The 23,296-nt window shown below is 62.1% G+C and overlaps 4 protein-coding genes across 6 annotated transcripts; 1 reads left to right on the top strand and 3 right to left on the bottom strand.

The window, feature by feature from the left end:
• Nucleotides 1-1,584: 1,584 nt before the first annotated feature.
• Nucleotides 1,585-7,515, bottom strand: SLC11A1 (solute carrier family 11 member 1). The gene is made up of 15 exons (XM_062498358.1): nt 7,497-7,515; nt 6,785-6,918; nt 5,951-6,073; nt 5,560-5,679; nt 4,683-4,789; nt 4,522-4,592; nt 4,347-4,414; nt 4,058-4,213; nt 3,752-3,910; nt 3,481-3,570; nt 3,194-3,313; nt 2,594-2,743; nt 2,439-2,512; nt 1,825-1,978; nt 1,585-1,746 (listed from the first exon to the last, which is right to left on the bottom strand). Exons 1-15 carry the CDS (start codon nt 7,513-7,515, stop codon nt 1,645-1,647), a joined length of 1,647 nt encoding a protein of 548 aa, XP_062354342.1. The 3' UTR covers nt 1,585-1,644.
• A 946-nt stretch (nt 7,516-8,461) lies between these two features.
• CATIP (ciliogenesis associated TTC17 interacting protein) lies at nt 8,462-11,595 on the bottom strand. The gene is made up of 10 exons (XM_062498013.1): nt 11,455-11,595; nt 10,983-11,058; nt 10,504-10,716; nt 10,212-10,375; nt 9,911-9,997; nt 9,591-9,761; nt 9,282-9,406; nt 9,115-9,191; nt 8,927-9,015; nt 8,462-8,692 (listed from the first exon to the last, which is right to left on the bottom strand). The coding sequence occupies exons 1-10, from the start codon at nt 11,593-11,595 to the stop codon at nt 8,462-8,464; spliced, it is 1,374 nt and encodes a 457-aa protein (XP_062353997.1).
• On the bottom strand, nt 11,225-23,171 carry PNKD (PNKD metallo-beta-lactamase domain containing). Of its 2 annotated transcripts, XM_062498161.1 has the most exons (10): nt 23,029-23,171; nt 22,429-22,642; nt 14,037-14,152; nt 13,716-13,828; nt 13,288-13,346; nt 13,055-13,147; nt 12,662-12,825; nt 12,467-12,553; nt 12,241-12,356; nt 11,225-12,048 (listed from the first exon to the last, which is right to left on the bottom strand). In XM_062498161.1, the coding sequence occupies exons 1-10, from the start codon at nt 23,165-23,167 to the stop codon at nt 11,875-11,877; spliced, it is 1,275 nt and encodes a 424-aa protein (XP_062354145.1). In that variant the 5' UTR covers nt 23,168-23,171; the 3' UTR covers nt 11,225-11,874. The 2 variants fall into 2 exon arrangements, with proteins under 2 accessions (XP_062354145.1, XP_062354144.1); XM_062498160.1 differs by lacking the exon at nt 23,029-23,171 and having other exon boundaries at nt 22,429-23,018.
• On the top strand, nt 15,512-21,653 carry TMBIM1 (transmembrane BAX inhibitor motif containing 1). Of its 2 annotated transcripts, none has more exons than XM_062498165.1 (12): nt 15,512-15,758; nt 18,772-19,016; nt 19,121-19,203; nt 19,274-19,338; nt 19,466-19,519; nt 19,644-19,694; nt 19,854-19,893; nt 20,031-20,068; nt 20,291-20,378; nt 20,485-20,580; nt 20,845-20,898; nt 20,998-21,653. In XM_062498165.1, exons 2-12 carry the CDS (start codon nt 18,800-18,802, stop codon nt 21,139-21,141), a joined length of 930 nt encoding a protein of 309 aa, XP_062354149.1. In that variant the 5' UTR covers nt 15,512-15,758; nt 18,772-18,799; the 3' UTR covers nt 21,142-21,653. The 2 variants fall into 2 exon arrangements, with proteins under 2 accessions (XP_062354149.1, XP_062354148.1); XM_062498164.1 differs by lacking the exon at nt 15,512-15,758 and adding an exon at nt 18,274-18,425.
• Nucleotides 23,172-23,296: the final 125 nt, after the last annotated feature.

A 23,296-nucleotide genomic window follows, 5' to 3' on the forward strand; every position in this document is an offset into this window, starting at 1 on the left:
ACAGGCACAAGGCAGAAAAGCGTCAGGCTCCCCTCAGTCGGACACTCGGGGACTCCTCTGTCCCACCCCACTGCTCCTGGACTGGGGTCTTTGCCTGGATGCCTTCCCCCGTTCTCCAACCTAGCCCTGGCAGCTCTGCCCCACCGAGAGCTGCCCCATGGCCAAGGGACCACAGAGACAGGTCTTGGAGTGGGACACCCTCCTAAAGGTAAGGTGGAGGCAGGTGTCCCTGGACTAAGGGTTCTCTGGGTTGCGGGTCGCAGCTGGACGACAGCAAGTGCCACAGGAATAACCCCGCAGACCCCAGCCCACCCACTCGCTGAAGACCACCGGGATGTCCCTCCACCCCTTGGTGACTCCCCCGAGGCTTGTACCCCCGCGCAGGTGCGCCCCGAGCTAGGGGCGGCTGCTGCTCCTCCTCCTGTGGCTCGGGTCGGCCGCACCCCCGGAGGAGGGGGAGCCCCCGCCTGTCGGTGGGCCCCACAGCTCTGGCCCCTCCTTCAAGCAGCCAGAGGCCGGGCCAAAGCGGAGGCGAAGGGGGAGGCACCGCCCCACCCCGTCCGCCATCGCCCTTTTAAGGAAGGGGACATTCTTCACATAAACAAGCGCGGCCCCCGGGAGCGGGGGGGGTCTCTTCCCGGAGTGCGGGGCACGGGCGGGGGGGGGGGGTAGTCCGGGCCCCGAACCTCCCCCTTCATCCCCGGCCGGTGCGGGCCGGGTAGCGGCATTTTGGGACGGGGGGCTCCGGGGAGACGGGGGAGCCTTGAAACAGCCAGGGAGCGTCTCGCAAGTGCGGACCGCGGCGGGGGCCGAAAGCGCGGTGGGAACCCCCCCCACCACCCGCGGTGCGCGACCGAGGAAGGGGCGACCGCCGGCCCCGGGGAGAGCCCGAGCGGCTGCGCATCCGCATCCGCATCCGGCGGCACCGGCAGGCGGGAAACGGGGCATCCGGGGCGGGGAGGGCACGGTGGGGCTCCCCACCGCCGCGCTCGCCCCGGGGGGAACGCAAAAAGCTGGCGCTGAGCCCTCGGCCCCGCGTTGGCAACCCCGCCCACTCCCCCGCCCGGGGCAAAGGGCCCGGCCGCGGGGCACGGGCGGGCCCAGGGGGTCCCCGCCCCACACCGGGGCCACGCAGCAGCAGCAGCGAGGCCGAGGCCAGGTTGCAAACGTGCCGTTTATCAGCCGTCCCCATCTCCCCGAGTTTCCCGTGGGGATGGGGCCGGTGGTTCCCGGGCGGTGGGGGGTGCTTAGCGATCCCCGCCGTAATTAGCGGTCCCCAGAGGAGATTAGCGGTCCCGGGGGCCGGCGGTTCCTGGCGATAATGAGCAAGAGAAGGCTCCGACGCGGCTCATTCACTGAAGCCTCTGTGCCAAGGGGGGAGGAGAACCTCCCGCTGCCATCCCACTCCCCTCGCATGGAACCTGGACCAGCACCCCGGAATCGGGGGGCGTTGGGGGTGGGAAGAAGCGCTGAGCTCTTAGATCTTTGGGGGGGGGGGGAGGCTGCTGTTCTCTTAACCCTTTCCTTGCCGGGTGTATCTTTGGCTAAAACATGCCCGGACTCGGAGTGGCAGCAAATTCGTGTCCAGTGTGAGGAGGCCGCGCTGGGCAGGGACGTGGGGATAATAAGTAGGCATGGGATCTGTCACCACGTGCTTGTCGGGTCGATGGCGAGACCAAAATTGAACCGGCTGTGGTGGTCCCGGGCCAGGAACCGGGCTCCGTGCGAGATGCTGCATGTCCAGATCTGCAGGGGCAAAGAGGACAGGTCGATGAGCACCCACCAGGTCACTATCCCGCCCCTATCCCGTGGTGCCAGGCCTACCAGGTAGGCGACGAAAGCCACGTAGGCAGCCAGTAGCAGGCCCAGGAGAATGTGGTACTCCAGGCCATGCAGCGTTGGCAAAAAGTCCACCACGAAGTAAATGTTGATGGCGCAGATCAGCCCCGTGATGAGGGTCATCAGCACCTTCCCTGGGCTGCAAGCAGGGCAGAGTGGGCATCAGTGCCAGGGCAGGGCCCCCAGCCTATGGGCCACTGGGCACAGAGGGCTGGGGAAACTGAGTTTGTAGGTGAACCAGAACCCAACCGGGACATCTCTGCACCCCACAGCTACATTTCACCCCTTGGTGAGGTTCTAGGTGTGCATTTTGGCCACCTTCCAAATCCGGGACTGGCAGTGCCAGGAGAATGCTGGGGGTCCAGAGGTGCCCAAGGAACTAGATGTGTCACTGGGAGGAGGATGACCAGTGCAGTGATGGGGACTGTTCTGCTCTGGCTGCCCTGGACAGGTGGGAATGAACATACCCTTCCAATGTCCATACACTAATTGCCCCATGGCATGGTTTGGGGGGGGGCAGGATGGGCCAAGGGGAAGGTGCCTGCAGCCAGAGCACCCCACTCTGATTCCTCTGGTTCTCCCCATGCCCTCGCACTCACAGGCTGTTGCTGAAATCCTGCATGAGCGGGTGCAGGCTGGTGAAGGTAAGGACAGGCAGGACAGCAAAAGGCAGCTGGAAGGAGAGGGGGATGAGAACGTCATGGTTGCCAGGTTGGGCTGTCTGGGGGCAGGTGATGCCCTCCCACCCCCTTACCAGGATGCTCTGCAAGACGTTGAGCAGGTCATTCATGCCTGTGAGGTGGCTGACATCCTTGAAAGCAGCCACGAAGACAGTGGGCAGGATTGCAAAGGAGCGGGTGAAGAGCACCCGGGTGAAGCGTGACCAGCGGAGCTGCAGGAAGCCCTGGAACACGGCAGAACCTGCACCCTCGCTGTGCCTGGGGCAACGTATCGGGGCGGCCCCCCCCAAACCCTGGCTGGGAGGAGCATGGGGGGCATCTCCCCCTCCTTCGTGCCAGGGCACTGAGCGGGCTCTTGCAGGGCTGCCGGGCCCCACTAGGTGTCAGCTCCGACTCATTAACAGAGGATCTAATTAATTAGGGAAACATTTCGTGGGGCACCCACAGGGTGCAGTGGGTGGGCACTGTCTCCATCCCACCTCCTAGGGAACGGACACTCGTTCTAGCAAGCTGCTACCCACCAGCTCCCAGCAGGAATGGTGGGCAATTAACTCTTCCAAATACTCCTGGGGGGAGCGTGCTGCCCATAGAACCTCTCCACGCAGGGCCCATCTGTGATTCCCTGCTCTCAGCCGCTCCCTTTGGGGGTAAGGGCCAGCATCCTTATCTCTCACCTCCATGACGAACTGCCCTGCGTAAGTCCCAGTCATTGTGGAGCTCTGTCCTGCTGCCAGGATCCCGATGCCCCAGATGTACAGTGCCGCTGCCCCAAAATAGCAGCCCAAGATGACGCCCTGTGTAGGGACACTCCAGTGGGCATCTTAAAGTGTCCCCTACCCCAGGCATTCCCATTAGCTCCCAGCTTTCTAGTAGGGTTTTAACTGCTCCCAGCCCCAGTGGTCGATGGGGGGAATCCCAAATGGGAATGCATGCTCACTGGGCACAGCCCGGTGCCACTCACCCCCTGGTAGATATCCACAGAGACTGTCTTGTTGTTGATGGGGAAGATGCCGGCATAGTGGCTGATGCTGCTGTTGACGCACTTGTTGTGCTGTAAGGCATGGGAGGCACGAGTGTGACAGGCACCCAGCAGCTCCCACAGGCACAGGGGATCCCCACACGTCACATCTCAGAGAATGAGAACATGCAGTCCCCAGGGGATGCTTGTCCCGCCCATGTCCACAGGTGGGCACAGCTGTCATCTCCCTGTGGACATGAGGTGACACACTCACCACGTCCTCGTTTCGTTGGTGGTAGAAAGCCTCGCCAAAGACAGCCATGACAAAGAGGTTGATGAGGAAGGAGACAAAGAGGGCCAGGCAGGACTCGATCAGGAAATACATATTGGCCTCCTGCACTGCCTCCTTCTTGGACCGGTCGATGACCCGTGTCTGAGCATGGGCAGTGACATGGATGTCGTGGGGTCACGTGAGAACCCCTGTCCCACAGCCAGGACCAACTGGCTCTAGAACCAGTCCCTCAGCTCTACCCTGAGGCACCCTGGCAGAACGGTGCCCATGGCAGCACCTTGATCTCACCTTGACCAAGGAGGAGTGGAGGAAGATGTTATGGGGCATAATGATGGCACCAATGATGCCCATGGCCTGCAGCAGCTCCTCTCGCCCACAGCCCGGGCAGTTGGGCAGGAAAATGCCCTTCAGCACCTCCACCTGCCCTGGCCTCACCACCACGTACTGGGAAGCAGTGAGAAGGGGCATTGTGAGATGCCACCTGCCTACCACAGGCTGGTAACAGTGGGAACACCATGAAGCAGGGTCCCTTGCCAGCCTTGCAGGAAAAGGGTTGTCCCCCAGCTCCCCTCTTCACCTCATAGCCAAAGGTCAGGGCCATGATGGTGATGAGGAGGCCGAAGAAAGCCTCCAGTTTGCGGAGCCCTAGAGAGGTCAAGAGATTGAGTGGAATGGAGCAGGGGACACTGGTGCCACATGGGCACCAGGGCTGCCTGAGTGACAGTACCCCCAGCCCTCATCCTGGCACTCACCGTACTTATCAAGGAAGAGGAAGAAGAGGGTGTCCACGATGGTGATAAGGACCCCACCCCAGAGGGGGATGCTGCAGAATGGCCAGGGGTGGCATTAGATACATGGCCCTCTGTGGAGTCGGGCCATGGGGGAGGCTGGGGATCCCTATGGGGAGGCTCACCGGCCAGCTGAGAGCAGGCTGAAAGCAATGGCTGTCCCGATCACCTCCTGCATGTCAGAGCCAATGATGGCGATCTCAATCATGAGCCAGAGCAGTACACGGGGCACCTGGAGGGGACCAGGCACCATGAGGTGCCTGAGCCCACAGCGGCACATAGCTCTGGGCAAGCTGGCACAGCGTCCCGGGTGCAAATCCCTGTCTCCAGGCTGTAGCAGGCCACCCAGAGCAGCGTGGGGACCCCAGAAGACCCCTCTGAGCTTCTTTCACAACACAATCTCAGGATGAAAGATGGATGCTAAATCTGAGCCTGTTCTCCCCCTCCTCATCCCTGCTGCAGTTAGAGTGGAGGACAGGACCCATCTGTCTCGATATGGGGGGTTGAGGGAGGCAGGGCAGAGGGGTGCATCCAACCCTCCTTTTGGGGACCTGTCGTTCAGCCAGCATCTCCTTGCCTGTTCCCTCCATCAGGATCTTGACACTTAGATGAGACCTCTAACTCCCCCACTCCTCTGCCGTGTGATTCCTCCCCTCAAGCTCCCCCCCCCCCCCCCCCCCCAATTTCTGCCCCAACATGCCCAGGCTTTCCCGCGTCTCAGCTTCGCGTTGCTGCCCCGACGCCTGGGCTCACTCCCGCGGGGGATGCTCTCGTGTGTCCCCAGGTCACGCCAGGATGCTGAAGCAGCTGCTTACCACTTCTCACCTTGGGTCCCTGTACTGCAGGGGTGTGGGCTTTGGGGAGCCCCTGAGCGAGGCCGATTTCTCACAGCATCTTCCTGCTCTACTCCAGCCCTGCAAGTCCCTGCTAGGGCTCTCACTAGCCCAAGCACAGGGTCTGCCCCATACCGTGACCCCCAGGTGCCTCCCCATGGTTGCTCACCTTAGGATAATAGAGGTAGCAAATCTCGCCCAGGTCCTTCCCGGTCACCACGCCTAGACGGATGGCCAGGCGCTGGCACAGCAGCCCCAGGACAGTGGCCCACAGCAGAACCCACAGCAGCTGGGGGGGCAGGAGGGAGGGAGGCAGTAGGGACTGAGTACTGGACAGGATCTGGCCGCCCGGGGATCCCTAGTTCGACTAGGGTTGCAGGGAAGAGACGGGGTGCAGGTGCTCTTTCAGCCCCCTGGCACCCCTGGCTGCCCTCTCCCTGTGCCAAGGGCCTCCCGTGCCCTTCCTGCTCCGGGGCTGGGGAGGCCAGCTGCCATGGCAGCCGTTGGCACTGGAGAGGTTACGAAACCCCACTTGCTTCCTGAGCTGGAGCCGGGCTCACCTTGAACCCTGCCAGTGCCCCGCATTGCAGGTCGGACTCCACGTTGCCTGGGTCCAAGTAGGCGATGCTCATGAGGAAGCCGGGACCGGTGAAAGCCCAGAGTTTCCTAAAGCTGAACCCAGGCTGAGACAAGGCATCAGGTCAGAGCCAGGAGCTCCCGTTCAAAACCAGTGTCTCCTAATTGCACGTCCAGTGCCCTTTAGCCCAGTGCTGCCCACATGGATGTGTTTAGCACATGGAGGTAATTTTCCTGACAGTTTTGGAGAGAGAATTGCTGCCCCTAGCCTGTCCCTGTTAGCAGTAGTGCTGGAGGGGCAGTGAGCCCCATCACAGCCATTGGGCAGTGATTTGCAGGGGGGTCCCAGGGCTGTCAGGCACTATTAATTGCAGTCCATGGGATTCCACTGCTGTCCTCTGTTTTTGCTGCTCCTCCTGACTAGTGAATATCATTTCTTCCCCTTCTCAGTTCCACTGCTCCGAGACCAGATGAGGATGGGGAGGGGGGCTGGTGGGGTGCAAGCAGCCTTGGGGAGCCCCACTGGACTCATCTATGGGTGGCCCAGGAGATGTGTGAGCGTTGGGGTGATCCTTGCGGCTGGATAGCACCTTGCCTTACTGTCTCAGTTTCTCCATCTGGAAAACTTTTAAGCTTGGAAACACTCAGCCTAGGGCTGTGATTTGCCTAAGCTGGGTCAGGGGTGCTGGGAGCATATCCCTAGAGCATGACCAAGACACATATTCCCCACTGCACTGGCCCCTTGCCTCCCCAGCTCCAGCTCCCTGCAGCACTGTCCCGCTCTCCCGCCCTCCCTGAGACAGCCTTGCAGTGCCTACCCCACTGCCCTTGGGGATGCTGATGAGCTCATCCAGATAGGTCTGGTCCTGAGTGCCAGGGTGCTGCGGGGGCATGTGGCTCCCGCCAGTGCTGTAACTCTGCTCTTGGCCCCTGTTCAGGGACCTGGTGAGGCCTGAGGGGAACAAGGAAGAGGAGGGGAGGTGACAGTCTGCCAGGTGGACAAGGACACTGGTGGGCGGGTAGCCCTGGTACCAGCTTCCTCCAGTCCCACCTGATGAACCCCATGAGGGACAAGCACCAGTTTTCTGGGGGGGGGGGCATGAGGATGGCTACATGTGATCTATCAAAGGCTACCCAAAGGGATCAGATGCTACCTCCATCTCAGGTCTCTCTAAAATCCCTGGTTTCAGTCCTGTCTTCACCAGTCCAAGAGCCAAATGCATTTCTGGGCAGCAGGGACAGGAGGGGAATCCTGCTCCAGCTCCTGCTGCTGCATGGGCATAGAATGAGGACAAGAAGCTGGTACTGGTCCTAATCCCTCCTCTGTAGCCCACCTACATCCTGGGAATTGGTAGAATCACATTCCCAGACTTGAGGGAACAGAGGATGGGGCAGGCCTGGAATCCAGGACAGGCTGGAGGGGATGGTGCCCACTGAAAGATGGAGCATAGCCAAGGGTCCCAGGGTGGAGGGAAGGGGGTCTAGAGGATGAAAGGTGGCACAAGGGGACCCAAGAAGTGTGAGGCTCACCTGGTTCCAGCGATGCCATGGGTGGACCCGATCCAGCCACAGTGCTGAGGCTCCCTGATTTCAGCACTGAGTGCAGTGTCTGCCGCCCAGCTTTTAAAGAACCCCCCCTGCAGTTGTGTCATTCCACACCCAACACCTCCCCCCAGGAGGAGAGGAGGAGGATAGGAGAAGGAAGTGCTCCTTCCCTACCCCTATGAACACAGTCTTGGTTCCCCCCTGGTGTTGGGAGGCCCCTTCCCTCTCCTTTGCTTCACACACGTGCAAACACGAGGCACCCTCACCGAGGCGTGGGAGCATGTCTGCATGTCACTTTCCATCACATGCCAACGCTTCTGCTTGGGTGGCTGAGGGGACAGGGGACAGTGTCTCACATAGTGAGAAGGGAGGGCTGGCTGCACGGGAGTAGGGGAAATGCCATAGAAGTGGGAGTGAGGAGGAAGCAGGCACATGTTGCGTAAGGAGATCAAAATGCACTCTTAGCTGCTGGGGAAGCACTCAGCCAGGCAGGATCTGTGTCACAGGGTGCTCACATCACACTCGGGTACAGGGACCTTCATGCCAAAGATGGGGTGCCAGTGTTGCAGTGCCAAGAAAAGTGGGGCACCCCATCCCCAGGAACCTCGTGGCTGTGGAGATGGAAGGGGGATCTGCTCAGGTGCTCCCATGGGTGCCCTTCTGTGGTACTCTTCTGCCAGCCAGGCTGTGTCCCAGAGGGAGGTGGGCAAGAGGTGTCCCCCAGGAACATGTGGGGTGGTGGCAGGTACAGGGATGTGAGCCTGGCCCTGCTCCACAGTATTCCTCAGGCATCCCTCAGCCCCTAAGCAAGGGCTAGAACAGCTGGAAGGGGGACAGGGTCCCACCCAGAAGACATGGTGGGGCTTTAGCATAAAGCTCAGCTCCACCTTCCCTCCCTGAGCCTCAGTTTCCCCAAAGCAAACAAGACTGGACAGGCAGTGCTGGGTGCTTTATTTGCTGTTAGTTGGAGAGTGGCCAGGTGAGGAGTTGGAGAGGGGGCTGCCAGCCCTAGTGTAGGCAAAGGGAGTCCCAATAGGCCGCTGGTGGGCAAAGAATTCCGCAGCAAAGGAGATGGGGTCAGGTGGCTGCTGGAGGAGCAATGCCTGCAGGAAGTCAGATAGCAGTGCCCGGACCTCGGGGTGCTGCTGGAGGTAGGCAGCATGGGATAGTTGCAGCTCATCCTGCAGTGGGGTGGACAGGGTGAGCGAGGTGGGCATGAACACATATTTCCTCCCTGGGTACTGTGCCAGGGTGAGGGGGACAGGAGCCTGGGTCCTTTCCCACACTTAAGAAAGTGTGAGGAAGGATGTTGGTTCGCCTGCCCCCTCAGTGTCCCTCCTGGGCACACCAGGGGAGACCCTGCTGGAGACTGGCACAGGCCCATGTCCTCTTGTCCCCGTGTCCACCCATCTTACCTTCCTGTCCAGGAAACAGGAGTAGAGCTGGATGTCCTCCTCCCAGTCCAGGTGTTCTTTGGGGAATGGGAGCTGGGGTTTGAACTTCCCTGGTGGCAGAAAGGCAGGGCAGGGTGTTCTCCCTTGAGTTCTAGACAGTGGGCAGGGGCTGCCTGTGTTGGTGGGCACAAACCTCCCCTGCTCAGTACCTGACTTGCTGAGGATGGACTCATCCTGTAGAAGCATCAGCACTGGGGAGCCAATCTGCATCAGCTGAGCCAAACGCCTGAGGGAGGGAAGAGCCCTTGACCTCCCTATCCTGGGTCCCACCAGGCTGGCAGGGCTGGGGTGTCTCTGGCTGGATCCCTGCCCTTACCCGTTGGGGAGGAAGCTGCTGTGCCAGACAGCGGAGGTGCCCGTGCTGGTGTGCACAGCTCGCTGGATCACAAACACCTCTGCCTCTGCTGAGCCCACTGCCTGCCACTGGATGCCCAGGGCACACTGGGAACAGATAGGGGTCAGCCTTGTCTCAGAGTCACCCGTGCTCCCAGGTGCCATCCCCATGTGTCCCCCCTATGCTGTCAACCACATTCTGCCCACTCCTACTTCCCACATCTCACCCTGGTATCCCCAGCCTGACCCAGACTCCTCCCCAACCCACAGGCCCTCCTGGCTGGTGGCTCACATAGCTGGAGGTGCAGAGGTCACCCTCGGTGTTGATGGCTGGGAAGACAAGTTCGGAGGGCATTGTCTGCCGGCGTGCCAGCACCCGCAGCAGCAGGAGGCCGGCACCCTCCAGCAGCAGCCCCCGCAGCTTGGCCCGGCTGTATGAGAAGCTCTGGAACTGTGGCTCTGCCTGCAGAGAGACCAGGCTACCTCATGGGACAGCCACAGCTCCAGCTCCAGCATCCCCAGGGACAGCAACCCCCAGAGCCTGGGCACCACTCGTGAGACAGGCCAGCTGTGCTGCCCCCTCCCAGGATGTGACCCTGCCCTCAGCCTCACCTCTCCCTCCTGCAGGGTCTTCCAGACAGTCATCCCATGCTTATGGGTCACAATGTGGGTCGTCTTCTCTGTGGGGTGTGGTCTGAGCTGCAGAAGGGGTGGGAGGCTCGTGCTGGAGGGTAGAGCCAGGGCAACCCCTCCTCTGAGGTGGCACTCCCCAGCACCTTTGTCAGTCGGGGTACCATACCAGATGCATTGTGGGAAACTCCCCATCCCAGCTGCCACCCAGAGGAGGGGATGGGGACCAGGCTGGTGGGGAGAGCTGGAGTCTAAGCATGACAAGGGATACCAGACTGCTCACAGTAGCCTTGCAGGGGACAAGGCTCCCAGGAAGGCACCACTGCAGGGCACACCCCATGGCAGTGGGTAGGACACAGGGAAGGGGACATGCCATCACCGTATCAGTCACCTCCAGACACTCCTGCTCCTCCTGCTCCAGGGTCTCCAGCTGCCAGGTCACATAGGCTGACAGAGCAAAGCCATGCTCAACCAATCCTGTTGGCACTGTCCCCATTCCCAGCCCTGGGGGCTGGTGGACAGGGATGTTCCAGCCCTGGGGAGGAAGGAATCCCCCAAAGCCACCCCTGGCTCACCTTTGAGGGTCCTGGAGGCAGGCACACCATCCTGCTTGCCTCGGAATCTGGTTTGCACCAGGATGCAGCTCTGCACCGGCTCACCTTCCCGCTGGTAGGGTGCCCACTGGGCTGCCATCCACCACTGCCCCTCCGCCTTGTCCCTTGGTGGGGCCCCCACGGCCACCACTGCCAGCGTCTCAGCAAACAGGCACCACTCCATCTCCTTCAGCCCTGCACCGAGGGATGGCGGCCCCAACACACAGGGACAGTGGCCGCGAGGAGACGGTCACTCTGGTCACTCCCTCCCGGAGTGACTGTCGCCCCTGCCCACTGCCCCTCCCTGTCTCCGTTCCCCCCTTGCAGGCTGGGCCGAGCCCCTCACCATTTATCCCGCTCAATCCCTCACTATCTGTCCCCGGCCTGCCGGAGCCGGTGTCCCCCGCCTTGCACCGGGCACGGTGTGGCGGGACAAGGGGGAGGCTGGAGGGGGCACGCACCGATGAGGCTCAGGAACTCGACGGCAGTGTCCGCCATGGTCGGGGTCTCCTGTGGGCTCTCGGGACGGGGTTGCTGCTGCCGGACCCTCCGGTGAGGGGGGCAGCCCCCAGCCCCTGTCGCCCCCCGCCCTGCCGGACCGGCCCCGGTGCCTCCCGACGCCTCCCCGTCCCCCGGGCAACGCCCTGGCCCCACCTCTTAAAGGGGCCGCGCCCCGCCGAGGAGAGAAAGGTACAAACAGGCGTAAAATACATCCAGTCTTTTATTTTGGGGCGTGGGGTGATTGTGGCTCCGATCCCCAGTGAAGCAGCACCCCCCACAACCCAGCACTGTGACCTTATGGTCCTGCCCCAGTGTGTGTGTGTACGTACGGGGGGGCTCCAGCGTTAAGGATGGGGTGCTGGAGAGGAACCCCGTGCCTGGAGGTAGTACTGCCAGCCTGCCTCCCCTTGATGGCTCCATCCCAGCCCCCACAAAAGAGATGCTCAACACTGGAGGCTTAAGGGGAGGGGGCTGAATGGCGGTGGTGGTGGTGGTGGTGGTGGAGGGGAAATTGGAGACTTCCAGGAAAATGGGGCGGTGGGGGAGGATTGGAGGAAAGGCCCTTGGGGCCATTCCTATAGCCCTAGCAGTGAGGTGGGGGGCTACAGATCCTCCGAGAAAGAATTGAGGTGCTTCTACGTCACAGCTGGTGACCCCCAAGTTCGAGGGAGCAAAGGCAGGGCTCACTTATGGGGTGCCCACTTAAGGGGGTGTCCACTCTTCCCCCTCCCCCAACTCTGCACCCCAAGAAGGAGATTCACAGCAAAAAAAACAAACACACAGTCTTGGACCCCTGTGCCCAACCATCACCTGGCCCTGTGGAAAGGGAGGATCCAGGGTGTGGGGGAGGATCTAGGTGGCTTGGTAGAGGTCCTTGCGCCTTCGCACCTCCTTGAGGACACGGGCACGAAAGGCATCGGGGTCCTCCCCGCCGCCCTGCCACAGTCCCAGTGCCTCCTGCAGCTCTGGCCGGTGGGTCCGCAGGAAGGGGTTGTAGGTCTGCTCTTCCCCCAGCGTGGAGGGGCACTGTGGGGGCAGCTGCTCAGCTCCCCTGCTGGAGGCAGCACCCCCGGCAGGGAGCTGGCAACGCCTCCAACACCCCCTGCCCCTATAGCACCCACCATGCAAGAGGGTGTTGGGGTGCAGCATCCCTGCCAAAGGGAACCCCTTGAGGGGTTGTGGTGGTGGGTGATGCACCCAGGGACCCCTATGCCTCACCGTGCTCCTCTTCTCCTGGCGTTGCTGCACTGCCCACTGCAGCTTCTGCTCCAGCGCGGAATTGTCCAGCTCTAGGAGGCTGGCAAAGGTCAGGCACTCCAGTGCGTATTCGTGGCCTGTGGACCCCCATATGCAGCCCTTAGCATCACCCCCACCCAGCTCTCCACCTTGGCAGAGGGGATGAGGAGGACACCAGCAGCTCTGCACTGCTGTTGGGGACACTCACCTGGCCAAAGCAGCGTGTCCTCACCCAAGCCCATGGCCAAGTCCAGGGAGGCGAGCATGGTCTCAGGAGAGCCCTCAAATGGCCTGCCTGGGCCCCCACACAACCACGTGTCATGGGGGAGCCTGGGGGGTACCCCATAGCCCATCCCAGGATGGGATAACTCCCAACACCCTGTCTGGGGTTGGGTGCACTCACCACAGCCAGCAAGGAAGAGGAGGTCCCCAGAGAAGAGGCAGGGGGGGCTGCCAAAGGGGCCCCCGTCCAGCACATACACCATGTGGCCCACAGTGTGGCCAGGTGTGGAGAGCGCCTCGAAGGTCAGGCAGCCCACGCTCACCTTCTCCCTGTCTGCAAGTGGGCTGTGCAGGGAACAGGGGGCACCTTCAGGGTGCTTCCCCCAACCCCAGCACCTCAAAATACGCACCTCCCCTGGCAACCCTTCCCACACACTGGTGTCAGGAGCATGCCAGGTCTCTGCCCAACATGGTACTGGGGGGGATGGACTAGTTGATGAGTGCCACAGACAGTTGTGGCTGAGAATGAACCCCCCCCCAGATTTACAGAGGTGCTAGGGGGTGCAGGACTTACTTGGTGAGCTGTGGGATGGCATCAAGAGCGCTGCCATACACCCTGCAGGAGTTGTGCTTCTGGCACAGTGCATCATTCCCTCCGCTGTGGTCCCTGCAGACAGGGAGGTCACAGACCCTAAGTGTATCCCCCCATACTCCCCCCACTAAATGGGGCAGGGCTGGGGGTTGCTTCAGGTGGGGCAACCTTCACAGCAGCTACCAACCCTTCCAGGACCACCTCTTGTCCCTTACCAGTGTTTGTGTGTGCAGAATATGGCCTCCAGCATCACCCCCTCTTCTTCAATGGCAGCCTAGGAATGGGAAGGAGATATGGACAGAGAGGTTAGGGGGGACAGAGAACCCAAGTACCAGACACCGAGCCAGCTCGGGTTTCTGCATTAAATCCACCCTTACTGTTGTTTCCTGCTTGCAACCTCCCCAGGCTCCTCAGATTTAGACAGCCCTGGCTAAAAGCAGGTTAGACTGTATGTTCTCCTGCTGTCTCCTTGTCAAACTCTGTCTCCCCCAGCTCCCCTGTAATGCTCCAATCTTGCTTTGGGCACTAAGGGCTGCAGATTAGGGCCAGATTTGCTCCCCTCTAACACCAAAATACAGGGACATGCCACGCCCTCAACTGGAGACAGCCAAACACCGGGTCAGAGCGCTTGTGGGGGTCTCACCTGTACAGCCAGCGGGTCAGAGGGGTCGATGACAGCCGCTTGGCTGGAGCCAGTGTCAATGACCAGGTAGCTGTAGTTGTTGGAGAGCACGGGAATGGGCAGGATTTTCACCCCTGGGGGGGGGGAAGAGAGAGAATCAGGGCATGAACCCCCATCTGGAAAAGGGAGAGTCCAGGCCAAACTCCCCACATTACATCAAATTCTTAGTTAAACATACTTTGGGCAATTCAGTGATGGCAACCCCTCCTCACCCCAAAGTGCCAGTGCTGGGGTGCAGAGCACTGCAGAGCCATGGTGTGGGAGAGGCTCGCCAGGACTCACCAGGGAAGCAGTAGGGCTGGGGCACGGAGTGGCCATGGGGATACCGCTCCCGGGCCTTCTTCACCTGCCGCTGGTAGAAGAGGTAGCCCAGGCGTGTGTGAGCGTACAGGCTGTACCTAGGGAAGGCAGACACCCCTAGGCGTTAAAAACCCCAGCTCCTCTAAGGAGCCCACTTGGGAAGGGGGCTACTCCCGAGGCTGTGACTCCCACAGGGAACACATACAGGGCCACTTTCTCATTCAGTGTGGGGTAGAGGTGGTGTGTGTGTGTGTACGTCACACCCCAGATGCATAGGGCAGGACTGGTTTCCCAACCAGGCACCCTCTGGCTACTTCGAGCACCAAGGACTGGGGGGGCCATTGCTGCGGGGTGCTCACCAGGAGGGGCTGGAGCTGGCTGTTCCTCCCCATGCTCCAGGGGGGACATGCCCAAGCTTGCCATGGTCCGGGGAATCAGGGAAGAGAATGGGCCAAGGAAAAGGGAGGCAAGAAATGCCTCCGTGCACGTGGGGGTGCAGAAGACAACATGCTGTGAGGCTCGAGGGGACCTCCCCGTCTGCACAGCAGCGAGTTGAGACGGGATGGGGAATGGCGCAGTGACGGACATGTAAAGTCCCGGGTTGCAAAGTCCACTCCCGGCCGAGGATACCCCACGGCACACCAGGAGCAACCCCTGCAGTAGAGGGGTGGGGGGCGTCCCCTGCATCTGTAGCGGTCGGAGCCCAAAACCGAGGAGCAGGGGCTCCTGCCAGCAGCAGGTAGCCTGACCACGCACGGGGGCAGGTCAGCGGTGAGAAGGCGCCCCTTCACTCCCCTTTACCGGAAGGGTGACCGGCACCGCACGGGGAGAGCCGGTGGCCGATCCTCGGCCCCGGCGGCCGGGCTGACATCGCCCGCCCCCACTGCCCCGGCCGGAGCAGGCTGAGCCCCAGCCCGGTTTCTCCGTGCCGGCGCGGCCGCAGGTTCCTCCTGGGGCGGCTCCACACAAACAGGGGAGGATGGTGGGCCCTCCCTCCCGGCAGCAGCACAAAGGCGGGCGGCGCGGCCGCTTCCCTGCGGGGCGTCCCGCAGCGGCGACCGCTCACTCTTTCGCTCGCCCGCTCGATCGATCGCTCGCTCGCTCACTCACCCCAGACGGAACAGCAGCGGGGCGGCGAAGGCCATGAGCGCGGCGGCGGCGCGGCGGGCGCGGCGGAGGAGGCGCAGGCAGGCGGCCCCGAGCCCGCGCGCCCCGGCCGCTGCCGCCGCCGCCACGCCGGGCCCCGCGGCCATGCCGCCAACCGGCGTCACGCGCCCGCCCCGCCGCGCCGCGCCCCCTGCCGGCCCCGCCGCCGCGGCACCGGGAGCGGGAACGGGGTGGGACACACGCTCGGCACGACGGTCGCGTCATCCGCCGAGAGGAGGGGATTGCCCCCGCCGCCGCGAGGGGTGTCCCCCGTGACGTCACTGCGTGAGGAAGGGGGTCCCTGAGTGACGTCAGAGCCGGCGGCAAGGAAGTCCCGAGGGGACGGGCGAGGGCCAGCGGGGTCCGTCCCGGGGAGCAACAGGCGGGAGAGCACACCCCGCTCCCGGTCATCGGCCGTCCCGGGTGCAGGGCGCGCAGCCGCCGCGGGAGGGCGCGCTGGGCGGTGGCTGCCCCCGCCCCGTCCGACCGCCCCGTCCGACCCGTCCCGGCTCGTCCCGTCTGGTCGCGGCCGCAGCCCGGCGGAGCAGCGCGCAGCAGGTAGGGTGGCCCGTTCCGCTTCGCGCTCCTTCGCCGTTCCCGAGTCCCGTCTGAAGCCCCCGGCGGTCCCCCGGTGGTTCCCCTCGTTCTCTCGACTCCCCTCCGCCCGCTTCACCCCCCCCCACCCCCCTGACCCTGCGCCCTCGGGTGCCGCAGCCGTCGAGGGGCTGTCCCAGCGCTCTCCCGAGCGTCCCAGAAGCCGACGGGGACTGGGCGAGGGTGGGCGGCCGGTCGCTAAACAGCGGGGACGCGCTGCGACCCCCCGCTCCCCCGTCACCGGAGTGGGTGGGGGCACGTCTGGTTGGGGTCCGGAGCAGGGGTCACGGAGCGCGGTCCCGCGAGCAGGGACGCGGGGGGACAGGAGTGCTACCCGCCGGATCCCTCTGTGACGCTGGTGCTGTTTTCCGAGCCCCACGCGATGGCGTGGCGGAGAATCGGGGCGTGGTGCGGGGTGGTTCGCTTGTGCTGCGAAGGGTGTCCTCACGGATCCCGTGAGGTGTCTCGGTCGGGGTTTGTGCCCGGCAAGGTGTGGGGGTGACACCATGGGGGTGCGTGGGGACCAGCACTGGGTAGCGTGGGGGTGCCGGGGCTGGGTCACAGGAGGACACCTCTGTCCCATGTCTGTGCCCCCGGGAGAGAGCTTGCAGAGGGGCAGGGATGTGGGAGTGGTGATGCTGAACCCCAGGAAACTTGTGTCCTGTGTGAGCGGTGTGGGGCAGCGGGGACATCCGGCTTGGGTGGGCTGTGCTGACCTGCTCGTGTGAGCTGAGCAGGGCTGGCCTGGACTGGGCTGGGCCAGGACAAGTTGTGCTGTTCTGTGTCGGGTTGTGCTTTACTGAGCCGTCCTGTGCTGCAGGCGGCAGATGCGTCCTGTTGTGCTGTACCAAGCTATGCCACTCCGTGCTAGGCTGTGCCTCTCTGTGCTGTGCCGTACTAGGGTGTGTTGTACCAACCCGTGCTGTACTGGTGGGAGCTTCCAGGTTTTTCAGGAGTGAGATGCTTTCTCAGGCAGCCTGAGTGTGGGAAGCTCTGTCCCCCACCCTAAACCATGATCCCCTCCTAAGGTGTTTGTGTTGCCCCCAAGAACATGTAGAGCTGATGGAAGGGGTCTGAGCCTGTCAGGAATGCCAGGGTGGGTGGTGGGGTCACGACCCTGTGCTACCCGTGGGACTGTGGAAGGGATGATGGTTGCTTGTGCCCCATGTGCCTGCCAGATATGCCTTATCTGTGCTGAGTCATGCTGCCGGTGCAGAGTAATACCCTGTCCCTGGGGACTGTGTCACACTGGGGCCACTGAGCTGTTCCCGGGTTGCCATCTACCATCTAACTGGTGACCTCAGTTTCGGGACCGTGTGATGCCGTGGACCTAGGAGGGTTCAGCTGCCTGCTTCCCTGGGTGTGGCAGCTGCTGGGACCCGTCAGGCTGGTTCCTTCCCAGTGCCCAAAGCTACCCCAATGGGGTGGGAACAGGAGGGGCTGGAGCAAGGTGCTGGTCATGGGCAGAGGACCCCACTGATGATCTTGTGCCAGCCAGATACACCCTGCTTTCCCCAGACACCTGGGTTCCCTCCTGGGGACTCTGGTCCCCCTGTAACTTGAGTGTAAGTCACAGAGGCTTTCCTAGGGTCAAGGTCCTATTTTGGGGCCCTTCCCTGTCCCCTCAGATGAGTTGGTACCAGGGGGCACCGTGTGCTTTCTGGGAAGCCACAGTGTGGAGAAAGTGAACTTCCTATCTCTGTGGTCACTGCCATGCTGGTTATTTATTTTTGCTGCTGTCGTCATCACGATGATGAAGGTCAGTGTGACTGTGGCAGTTTTGCCGTGACTGGCACAGTTGTATGGCAGGAGGGGTGGAGGGACAGACACGGAACTGCTCCCTCCAGTCCGGTATGGCTGGCATGGGTGAGCCGTCAGCATTGCTGCCTGTCCAACCTGGCTGCGGGAAGGAAGCACTGGTGTCACACAGGAGGAAGTGCCCAATCCTCTCCCATCCTCGTCTTGGTTAGGATCAGAGCCTAGTTCCTTCCCTGGGATGGTCCCAAGATCACATCACCGCTGCGGGCAGGAGGGTTGTGGGGGGTCCTGGCACTGTCCTGGCACCTTCCTGAGGTCTGAAGTGCCAGTGCTGAGGGGATGGGAGGTGGGTAAAGGCCTGGCACTGTCTACTGGCAGTGCTGTTGTTTTCCTGGCCTTGGAGATCCTGCTTTCCTTCTCCTCCTCCTGCTGGGACCAAGCCCAGCTGGCCCTGAGCCCAGGCTGCCTGCTCACAGCTGCCGGGGGCTCTGTGAGAGGGCTTGCTGTGGCTGAGGAGAGGAGCTCAGCCCCAGGGGGGGCCCAATTCCACTGGCTGAGGAACAGTCCATCTCCTGTAGAGGTGATGTGGGTTTCATTCCCTTTATAACTTTCTGAGGGGACTAAGGAGTTCTGGAGCCCCTGTGTGACGCATGTGGCTGTTGGGTGGGGCACACACCCGAAATGGGGGGGGTTGGGGGGGGCAGTGGGATTTGCGTCACTGTGATGAGGATCAGACCCTGTGTTACCACCCCGGGCAGTCAGCAGGGTGATGCCATTTGTCCTCAGTGTGGTGCTACCTGGAGCCAAACACCAGCCAGGAGTGCTGCTCCTTCCTCCCTGGCAATGTCCGTGTGAGCTTCAAAGACCAGAGAGGTCAGATCCCTTCTGAAAAGGTCACGTCCTCGACGCAGCCTGAGTCAGCGCGTGGCTGTGCCCTGCCCGTGGCTGACCGCTGACGCAGGTGCCGGGGACTCAGGGCACAAGAATGCGGGTGGCCCCAGCCAAGGGACAGTGGGGACATCCCTCATCTGTTATTGACCTGCTGGCATTAAGGCCAACTCGCCCTCACTAATTAGGACCCACTATTAAAGTGGGAGGGGGAAGTTTTGTGGCTGCATGATCCCCTCTGTCCCGGCACCTGTGGCTTCGCTCACCAAGAACAATCCCTGCCTGGGGAGGGGGACCTGTGCTGAAGGCCCGTGTCTTCTGTCCCCTCCAGGTGCCTGTGGGAGACGCGGAGATCCGGCATGTCGCAGCCCACTGCACCCCCGCTCTACGATGACAAGAACCCCCTCTACCCCCCGCCCCCTGGGGGGTACCCCCAGCCCCCCCATTATGCCGGGGGGTACCCGCAGCCTGGGGGATACCCTGCGGGGCCGGGGTACTCGCAGCCAGGGGGGTATCCAGCAGCAGGGGGGTACCCTCATCCGGGCATGGCCATGCCTACCATGCCTATGCGGTTTGGTAAGTGGGGCGCCTTGGTTTATTTGGGGGAGGGCACTAGAAACAGGGGTGCTCTGAGGGGCTGCATGGCTGACCCTGGTGCTGAGGGGTGTCCACCATTACAGGTGACAACGGCCTTGGGGATGGCTCTCCCTTCCAATCAGTTGACTGGGATGATAGGAAAGTCCGGCACGCCTTCATTCGCAAGGTGAGTCCCAGGGGGCCAGGGGCACCTGTCAGGGTGGGGGGCCAAGTGCTGACCCCCCTGTCTCTTGCAGGTCTATGCCATCATCTCCCTGCAGCTCCTGGTGACGGTAGGAATCATCTCTGTGTTCACCTTTGTGTGAGTAGAGGGTTCCTCCTTAGTTTTGTCCTAAAAAAGAGGGGAGTTCGAGTTCCTTGGGGAGGTGTTCAGAAGGGACAGTAGGTGCTGCCTCCTCTACCTTACACTTGTCCTTCCCGTCCCACAGCGACCCTGTCCGCTCCTTTGTTCAGAGGAATGCTGCCATCTACTACGCCTCATAGTGAGTAGGGGCTCTGCTGGCTCATGTCCCCCCCAGCTTGTGCCCCCACACCCACAGTCTCCCAATCCAGGGGCTGATCCTGGTGAGAGGTTGTGGGGCTGACAGCTGCTGTCTCTCCTTGCAGTGCTGTGTTCCTGGTGACCTACCTGGTGCTGGCCTGCTGCCAGGGTCCCCGGTGAGTCTCTAGGATCCCCAGGGTGGGGTATGTGGGTGTGGTGGGTGTCTGGAGAACATCAAGATAGGTTCCTGCCTTGGGCTGCCCCTGGGTGATGTTGACCAGGGGACATTACATGGTTGCTGTCACTAGCTTACTTCTCTCCTCTTTCATCCTCAGGAGACGCTTCCCCTGGAATATTATCCTGCTGAGCATCTTTGTGAGTAGGCTGGGACTGGCAAGGGGTCCTGGTGGTGCCCCCATGGCACCCCAGCTCCCCAGGTGGGTGGGGGGGGGGGGATAGGAGGACATGTGGGCAGGTGGGCAGCCCACTGATCTCACCCTTATCTCCCACAGACGCTGGCCATGGGGCTGATGACAGGCACGATTGCCAGGTATGCCCTGGGGACCCTGTGGTTATAGGATCTGGTGGTCCCTCCTGTCCTCCACAATGCAGCCAGCTCAACTGAGAGGCTGCCAGGAGCCAGGGAATGCTCCAGTCCCTTGGGCTCAGGGACTGTGGAGTTCCTGTCCTGGATCAGGGCTGTGGGGGAAGGTCTCCAACACACCTCTGACAGGAGGATACTGAAGTGTGAGGTGACTGTCTTTGTCTGTAGCATGTACAACACGAAAGCTGTCCTGATTGCCATGCTCATCACCGCCATTGTGGCCATCGTTGTAACCATCTTCTGCTTCCAGACCAAGGCAAGGAGAAGGATGCACCCTGCTCTGCCCTCTGTGGGCTGGGTGTGGGGAACTGGTCAGTGGGGACACCCTGGGCTCTCCTGTGATATGTGTGTGTCCCCATCAGGTTGATTTTACATCGTGTCCAGGGCTATTCTGTGTGCTGGGCATTGTGGTCATGGTGACCGGGATCATCACTGCCATCGTCCTCTCCTTCAAATACGTGAGTGGGGAGGACACAGGGGCTGTGGGGTGCCATGGGTATTTCTGGTTGGGTATCCCCAGGGCTGGTGCAGGCAGGGGGTTTGGGTGGTCCCTTTGCTGGGAAGCAGGGTGTGCTACAGCCCTGGAAGGCAGCTTGCCTACAGGGAGGGCATTGGCACTGGCAGCAGCTGCTCAAGAGCTGGTTGTGGGCAGGACCTGCCCTGCCTCACCTGCTGCCTGCCAGCACCCCAGCTCACCCTGCTCATGTTCCCTTCCCACACAGGTCCCCTGGCTACACATGCTGTACGCAGCCATTGGGGCCATCGCATTCACACTGGTGAGTTGACGGCTGGAACGGGCAGAGGGTGTCAGGCAGGGGATTGGGGAGGGAGGAATTCCCCCTTGGTCCTTGCCCTGACGCTCTCTGTCCCTGCAGTTCCTTGCCTATGACACCCAACTTGTGCTGGGGAACAGGAAGAACACACTGAGTCCCGAGGAGTATGTCTATGGTGCCCTCACCATCTACACTGACATCATTTACATCTTCACCTTCATCCTGCAGATAGTGGGCCGGGATTAGTCCTGGGACCCCTCCTGTCCCTCTCCAGCTGCCCTTCACCCCTCCTCTGGTCTCTGTACAGGATAGTCTGCTTACTGTGACTCTTAATGCTTTGGCATTCCTACTTGTAGGCTGCTAAGGAAAGGGCTTCCCTTGATCATCCCCCAATAAGCCTCTGAGGGCAGTGGGGGGGACTGGCTGCCAGTATTTAGGCAGTTTAGCCTGGCTTAGGCACTGTTTACCAAGGCTGTGCCAATGGCATTGGGCTGGCAGCGGAATGTCACAGCCCTGCCTGGGCTCAGGGAGCTGGCAGTGGCTGCTGGGATCATGTGATTTTTTTGGCAGAGAACAGTTGGTGTCATTCACTCTGTGCCTTAAATGGGGCTGGCCATGCCCCCTCCCTGAGCTGTGGCTGTGCCTGGTGCGGGCAGGGGGCAGCTGAGACCTTTGTGGCAGAGCTCACATTGCAGAGGCCCTGAAGCCACGGATGTGGGCAAAGTTGCACTTGCTAAATAAAACACTTGTTTTCCAGACGGTCCTTGTCTTACTGGTATAGCAACTCCCTCAAAAAACCTGTGGGCAGCCTCAGTGGGGGCTGCGGCCTGGTGCAGCACAAACACTGTTTTAAGATGGGAAAACCAAGGTCAAACTGCTCCAGGCCTGGCCTCCCTCCCCTGCCTGTAGCCCCTGCTGTTGTGGGTAGAAGTCTAGCTGCAAAACAGCTGGGGCCCCCACTGCTGAGGCAGGCAGAGCCTGGGGCTGAACACTGAGGGAGCAACCACAGTGGCACTGAGCTGTTTCACTTTATTTGTCCCTATTCAGCTCCACAACCACTTCATGGTCTGATCAGGCAGGGCAGATGCCACTGTCATGTGTTCCATGGGGCAGGTGTCCCCTTGGCCAGTCACTCCAAGGTGCTGCAAGTGACAGCCTGGGGAGGGGGCAGCTTGGCTATGCTCCCCTGACCACCCTGCTGTATCGCTCCGTCTCATACTCGCCCTGGTTGGCTTCCATCATTGTTCGGCGGATTTTGAGCTGCTCAAGGCGGTTTTTGTCCACTTGCCGTTTGGTCAGGAGGAAGAGGATGATGCCAGAAGGCAATCCAATGGCCCTGCAGGACAGCCAGCAGTCAAGCAGATGGAGAATGGAGAGAGTGGGCAGGGAAACAAGGGTGCTGTGTCACACTGGAGCTGCACGGACAGTGCTATGCTCAGTGCTACAGCCCCCCAAGACCCCTGTTCTGCCCTGGACCCCACAGAGCAGCGCAGTCTCCCAGTGCCGACCTCCTCCCACCCCTGAGCCACTCACCAGGCCACCCCCACGGGCTTCATCGGGTTCTTGCCCTTCTTGCGTGTGGGGATGTACTCCACCCCCTCGGGGAGCCCCCGGCTGCCAGGCTCCTGACTGGCCCGTTGTCCCACTGGCCGATGGCAGCTCTGCCCAAAGAGCCGTGTGCCCCGGGGGTCCGGCCGCCCCCAGGCCTTGGCAGGACACACTGAAGGTCTTGCTGCCACCAGCAGTCCTGCGGGGAGAGAAGCATTAGGGAGGGGCAGCCATGGGGCAGAGCGTGGGGGTCTCAGCCCGGGCTGCCTTAAGCTCCTGCCCCTACCCCCGTCCTTATCCCTGCCCTCATCCCTGTCCTCATCCCTGTCCATCCGCATCCCCCTGCCGTAGGCCCTGCCCTTCCCCCAAGGGGCGCTCGAAGGAGGGGGCTCGGGCGGGGGGCGTGGCCAACACAGCTGGGGCGTGTCCTTAAGCCCTCTGCTCGGCGGGGCGCGGCTGGGGTGCATCTCGGGCCCGAGTGCCGAATTCCGCGACGCCGTGCCGTGGGGGTGGTGGCGGAACGATCCCGGTCCCCCCGCCCCGGGGCTGACCCCTTCTCCTGCCCACCCACCCGTCCGCCGTTACCCCGCAATCCGCCTCGCGCCGCCGCCATGGTGCCGGTGTGCGGCGGCTCCGCTGCACGCCGGGAGCTGCAGTCTCGCCACACGGGGACTGTCGGCGGGCGGCGCCTCACTGTATGTGAGCAGAAAACTACACCTCCCATAGTGCACCGCGCAGGGCGGGGCAGGCCCGTCCCACTGGCGGAAGGGGCGGGATCCGCGCGCGGCCTCGGGCCGTGGTTGGCTGGGGCGGGCGGGGGGCGACCGGGGCGGGGCGCGCGGCGGAAGCGGCG

The sequence above is a fragment of the Cinclus cinclus genome, chromosome 9 (assembly GCF_963662255.1).
Source record: "Cinclus cinclus chromosome 9, bCinCin1.1, whole genome shotgun sequence".
NCBI lineage: Eukaryota > Metazoa > Chordata > Aves > Passeriformes > Cinclidae > Cinclus > Cinclus cinclus.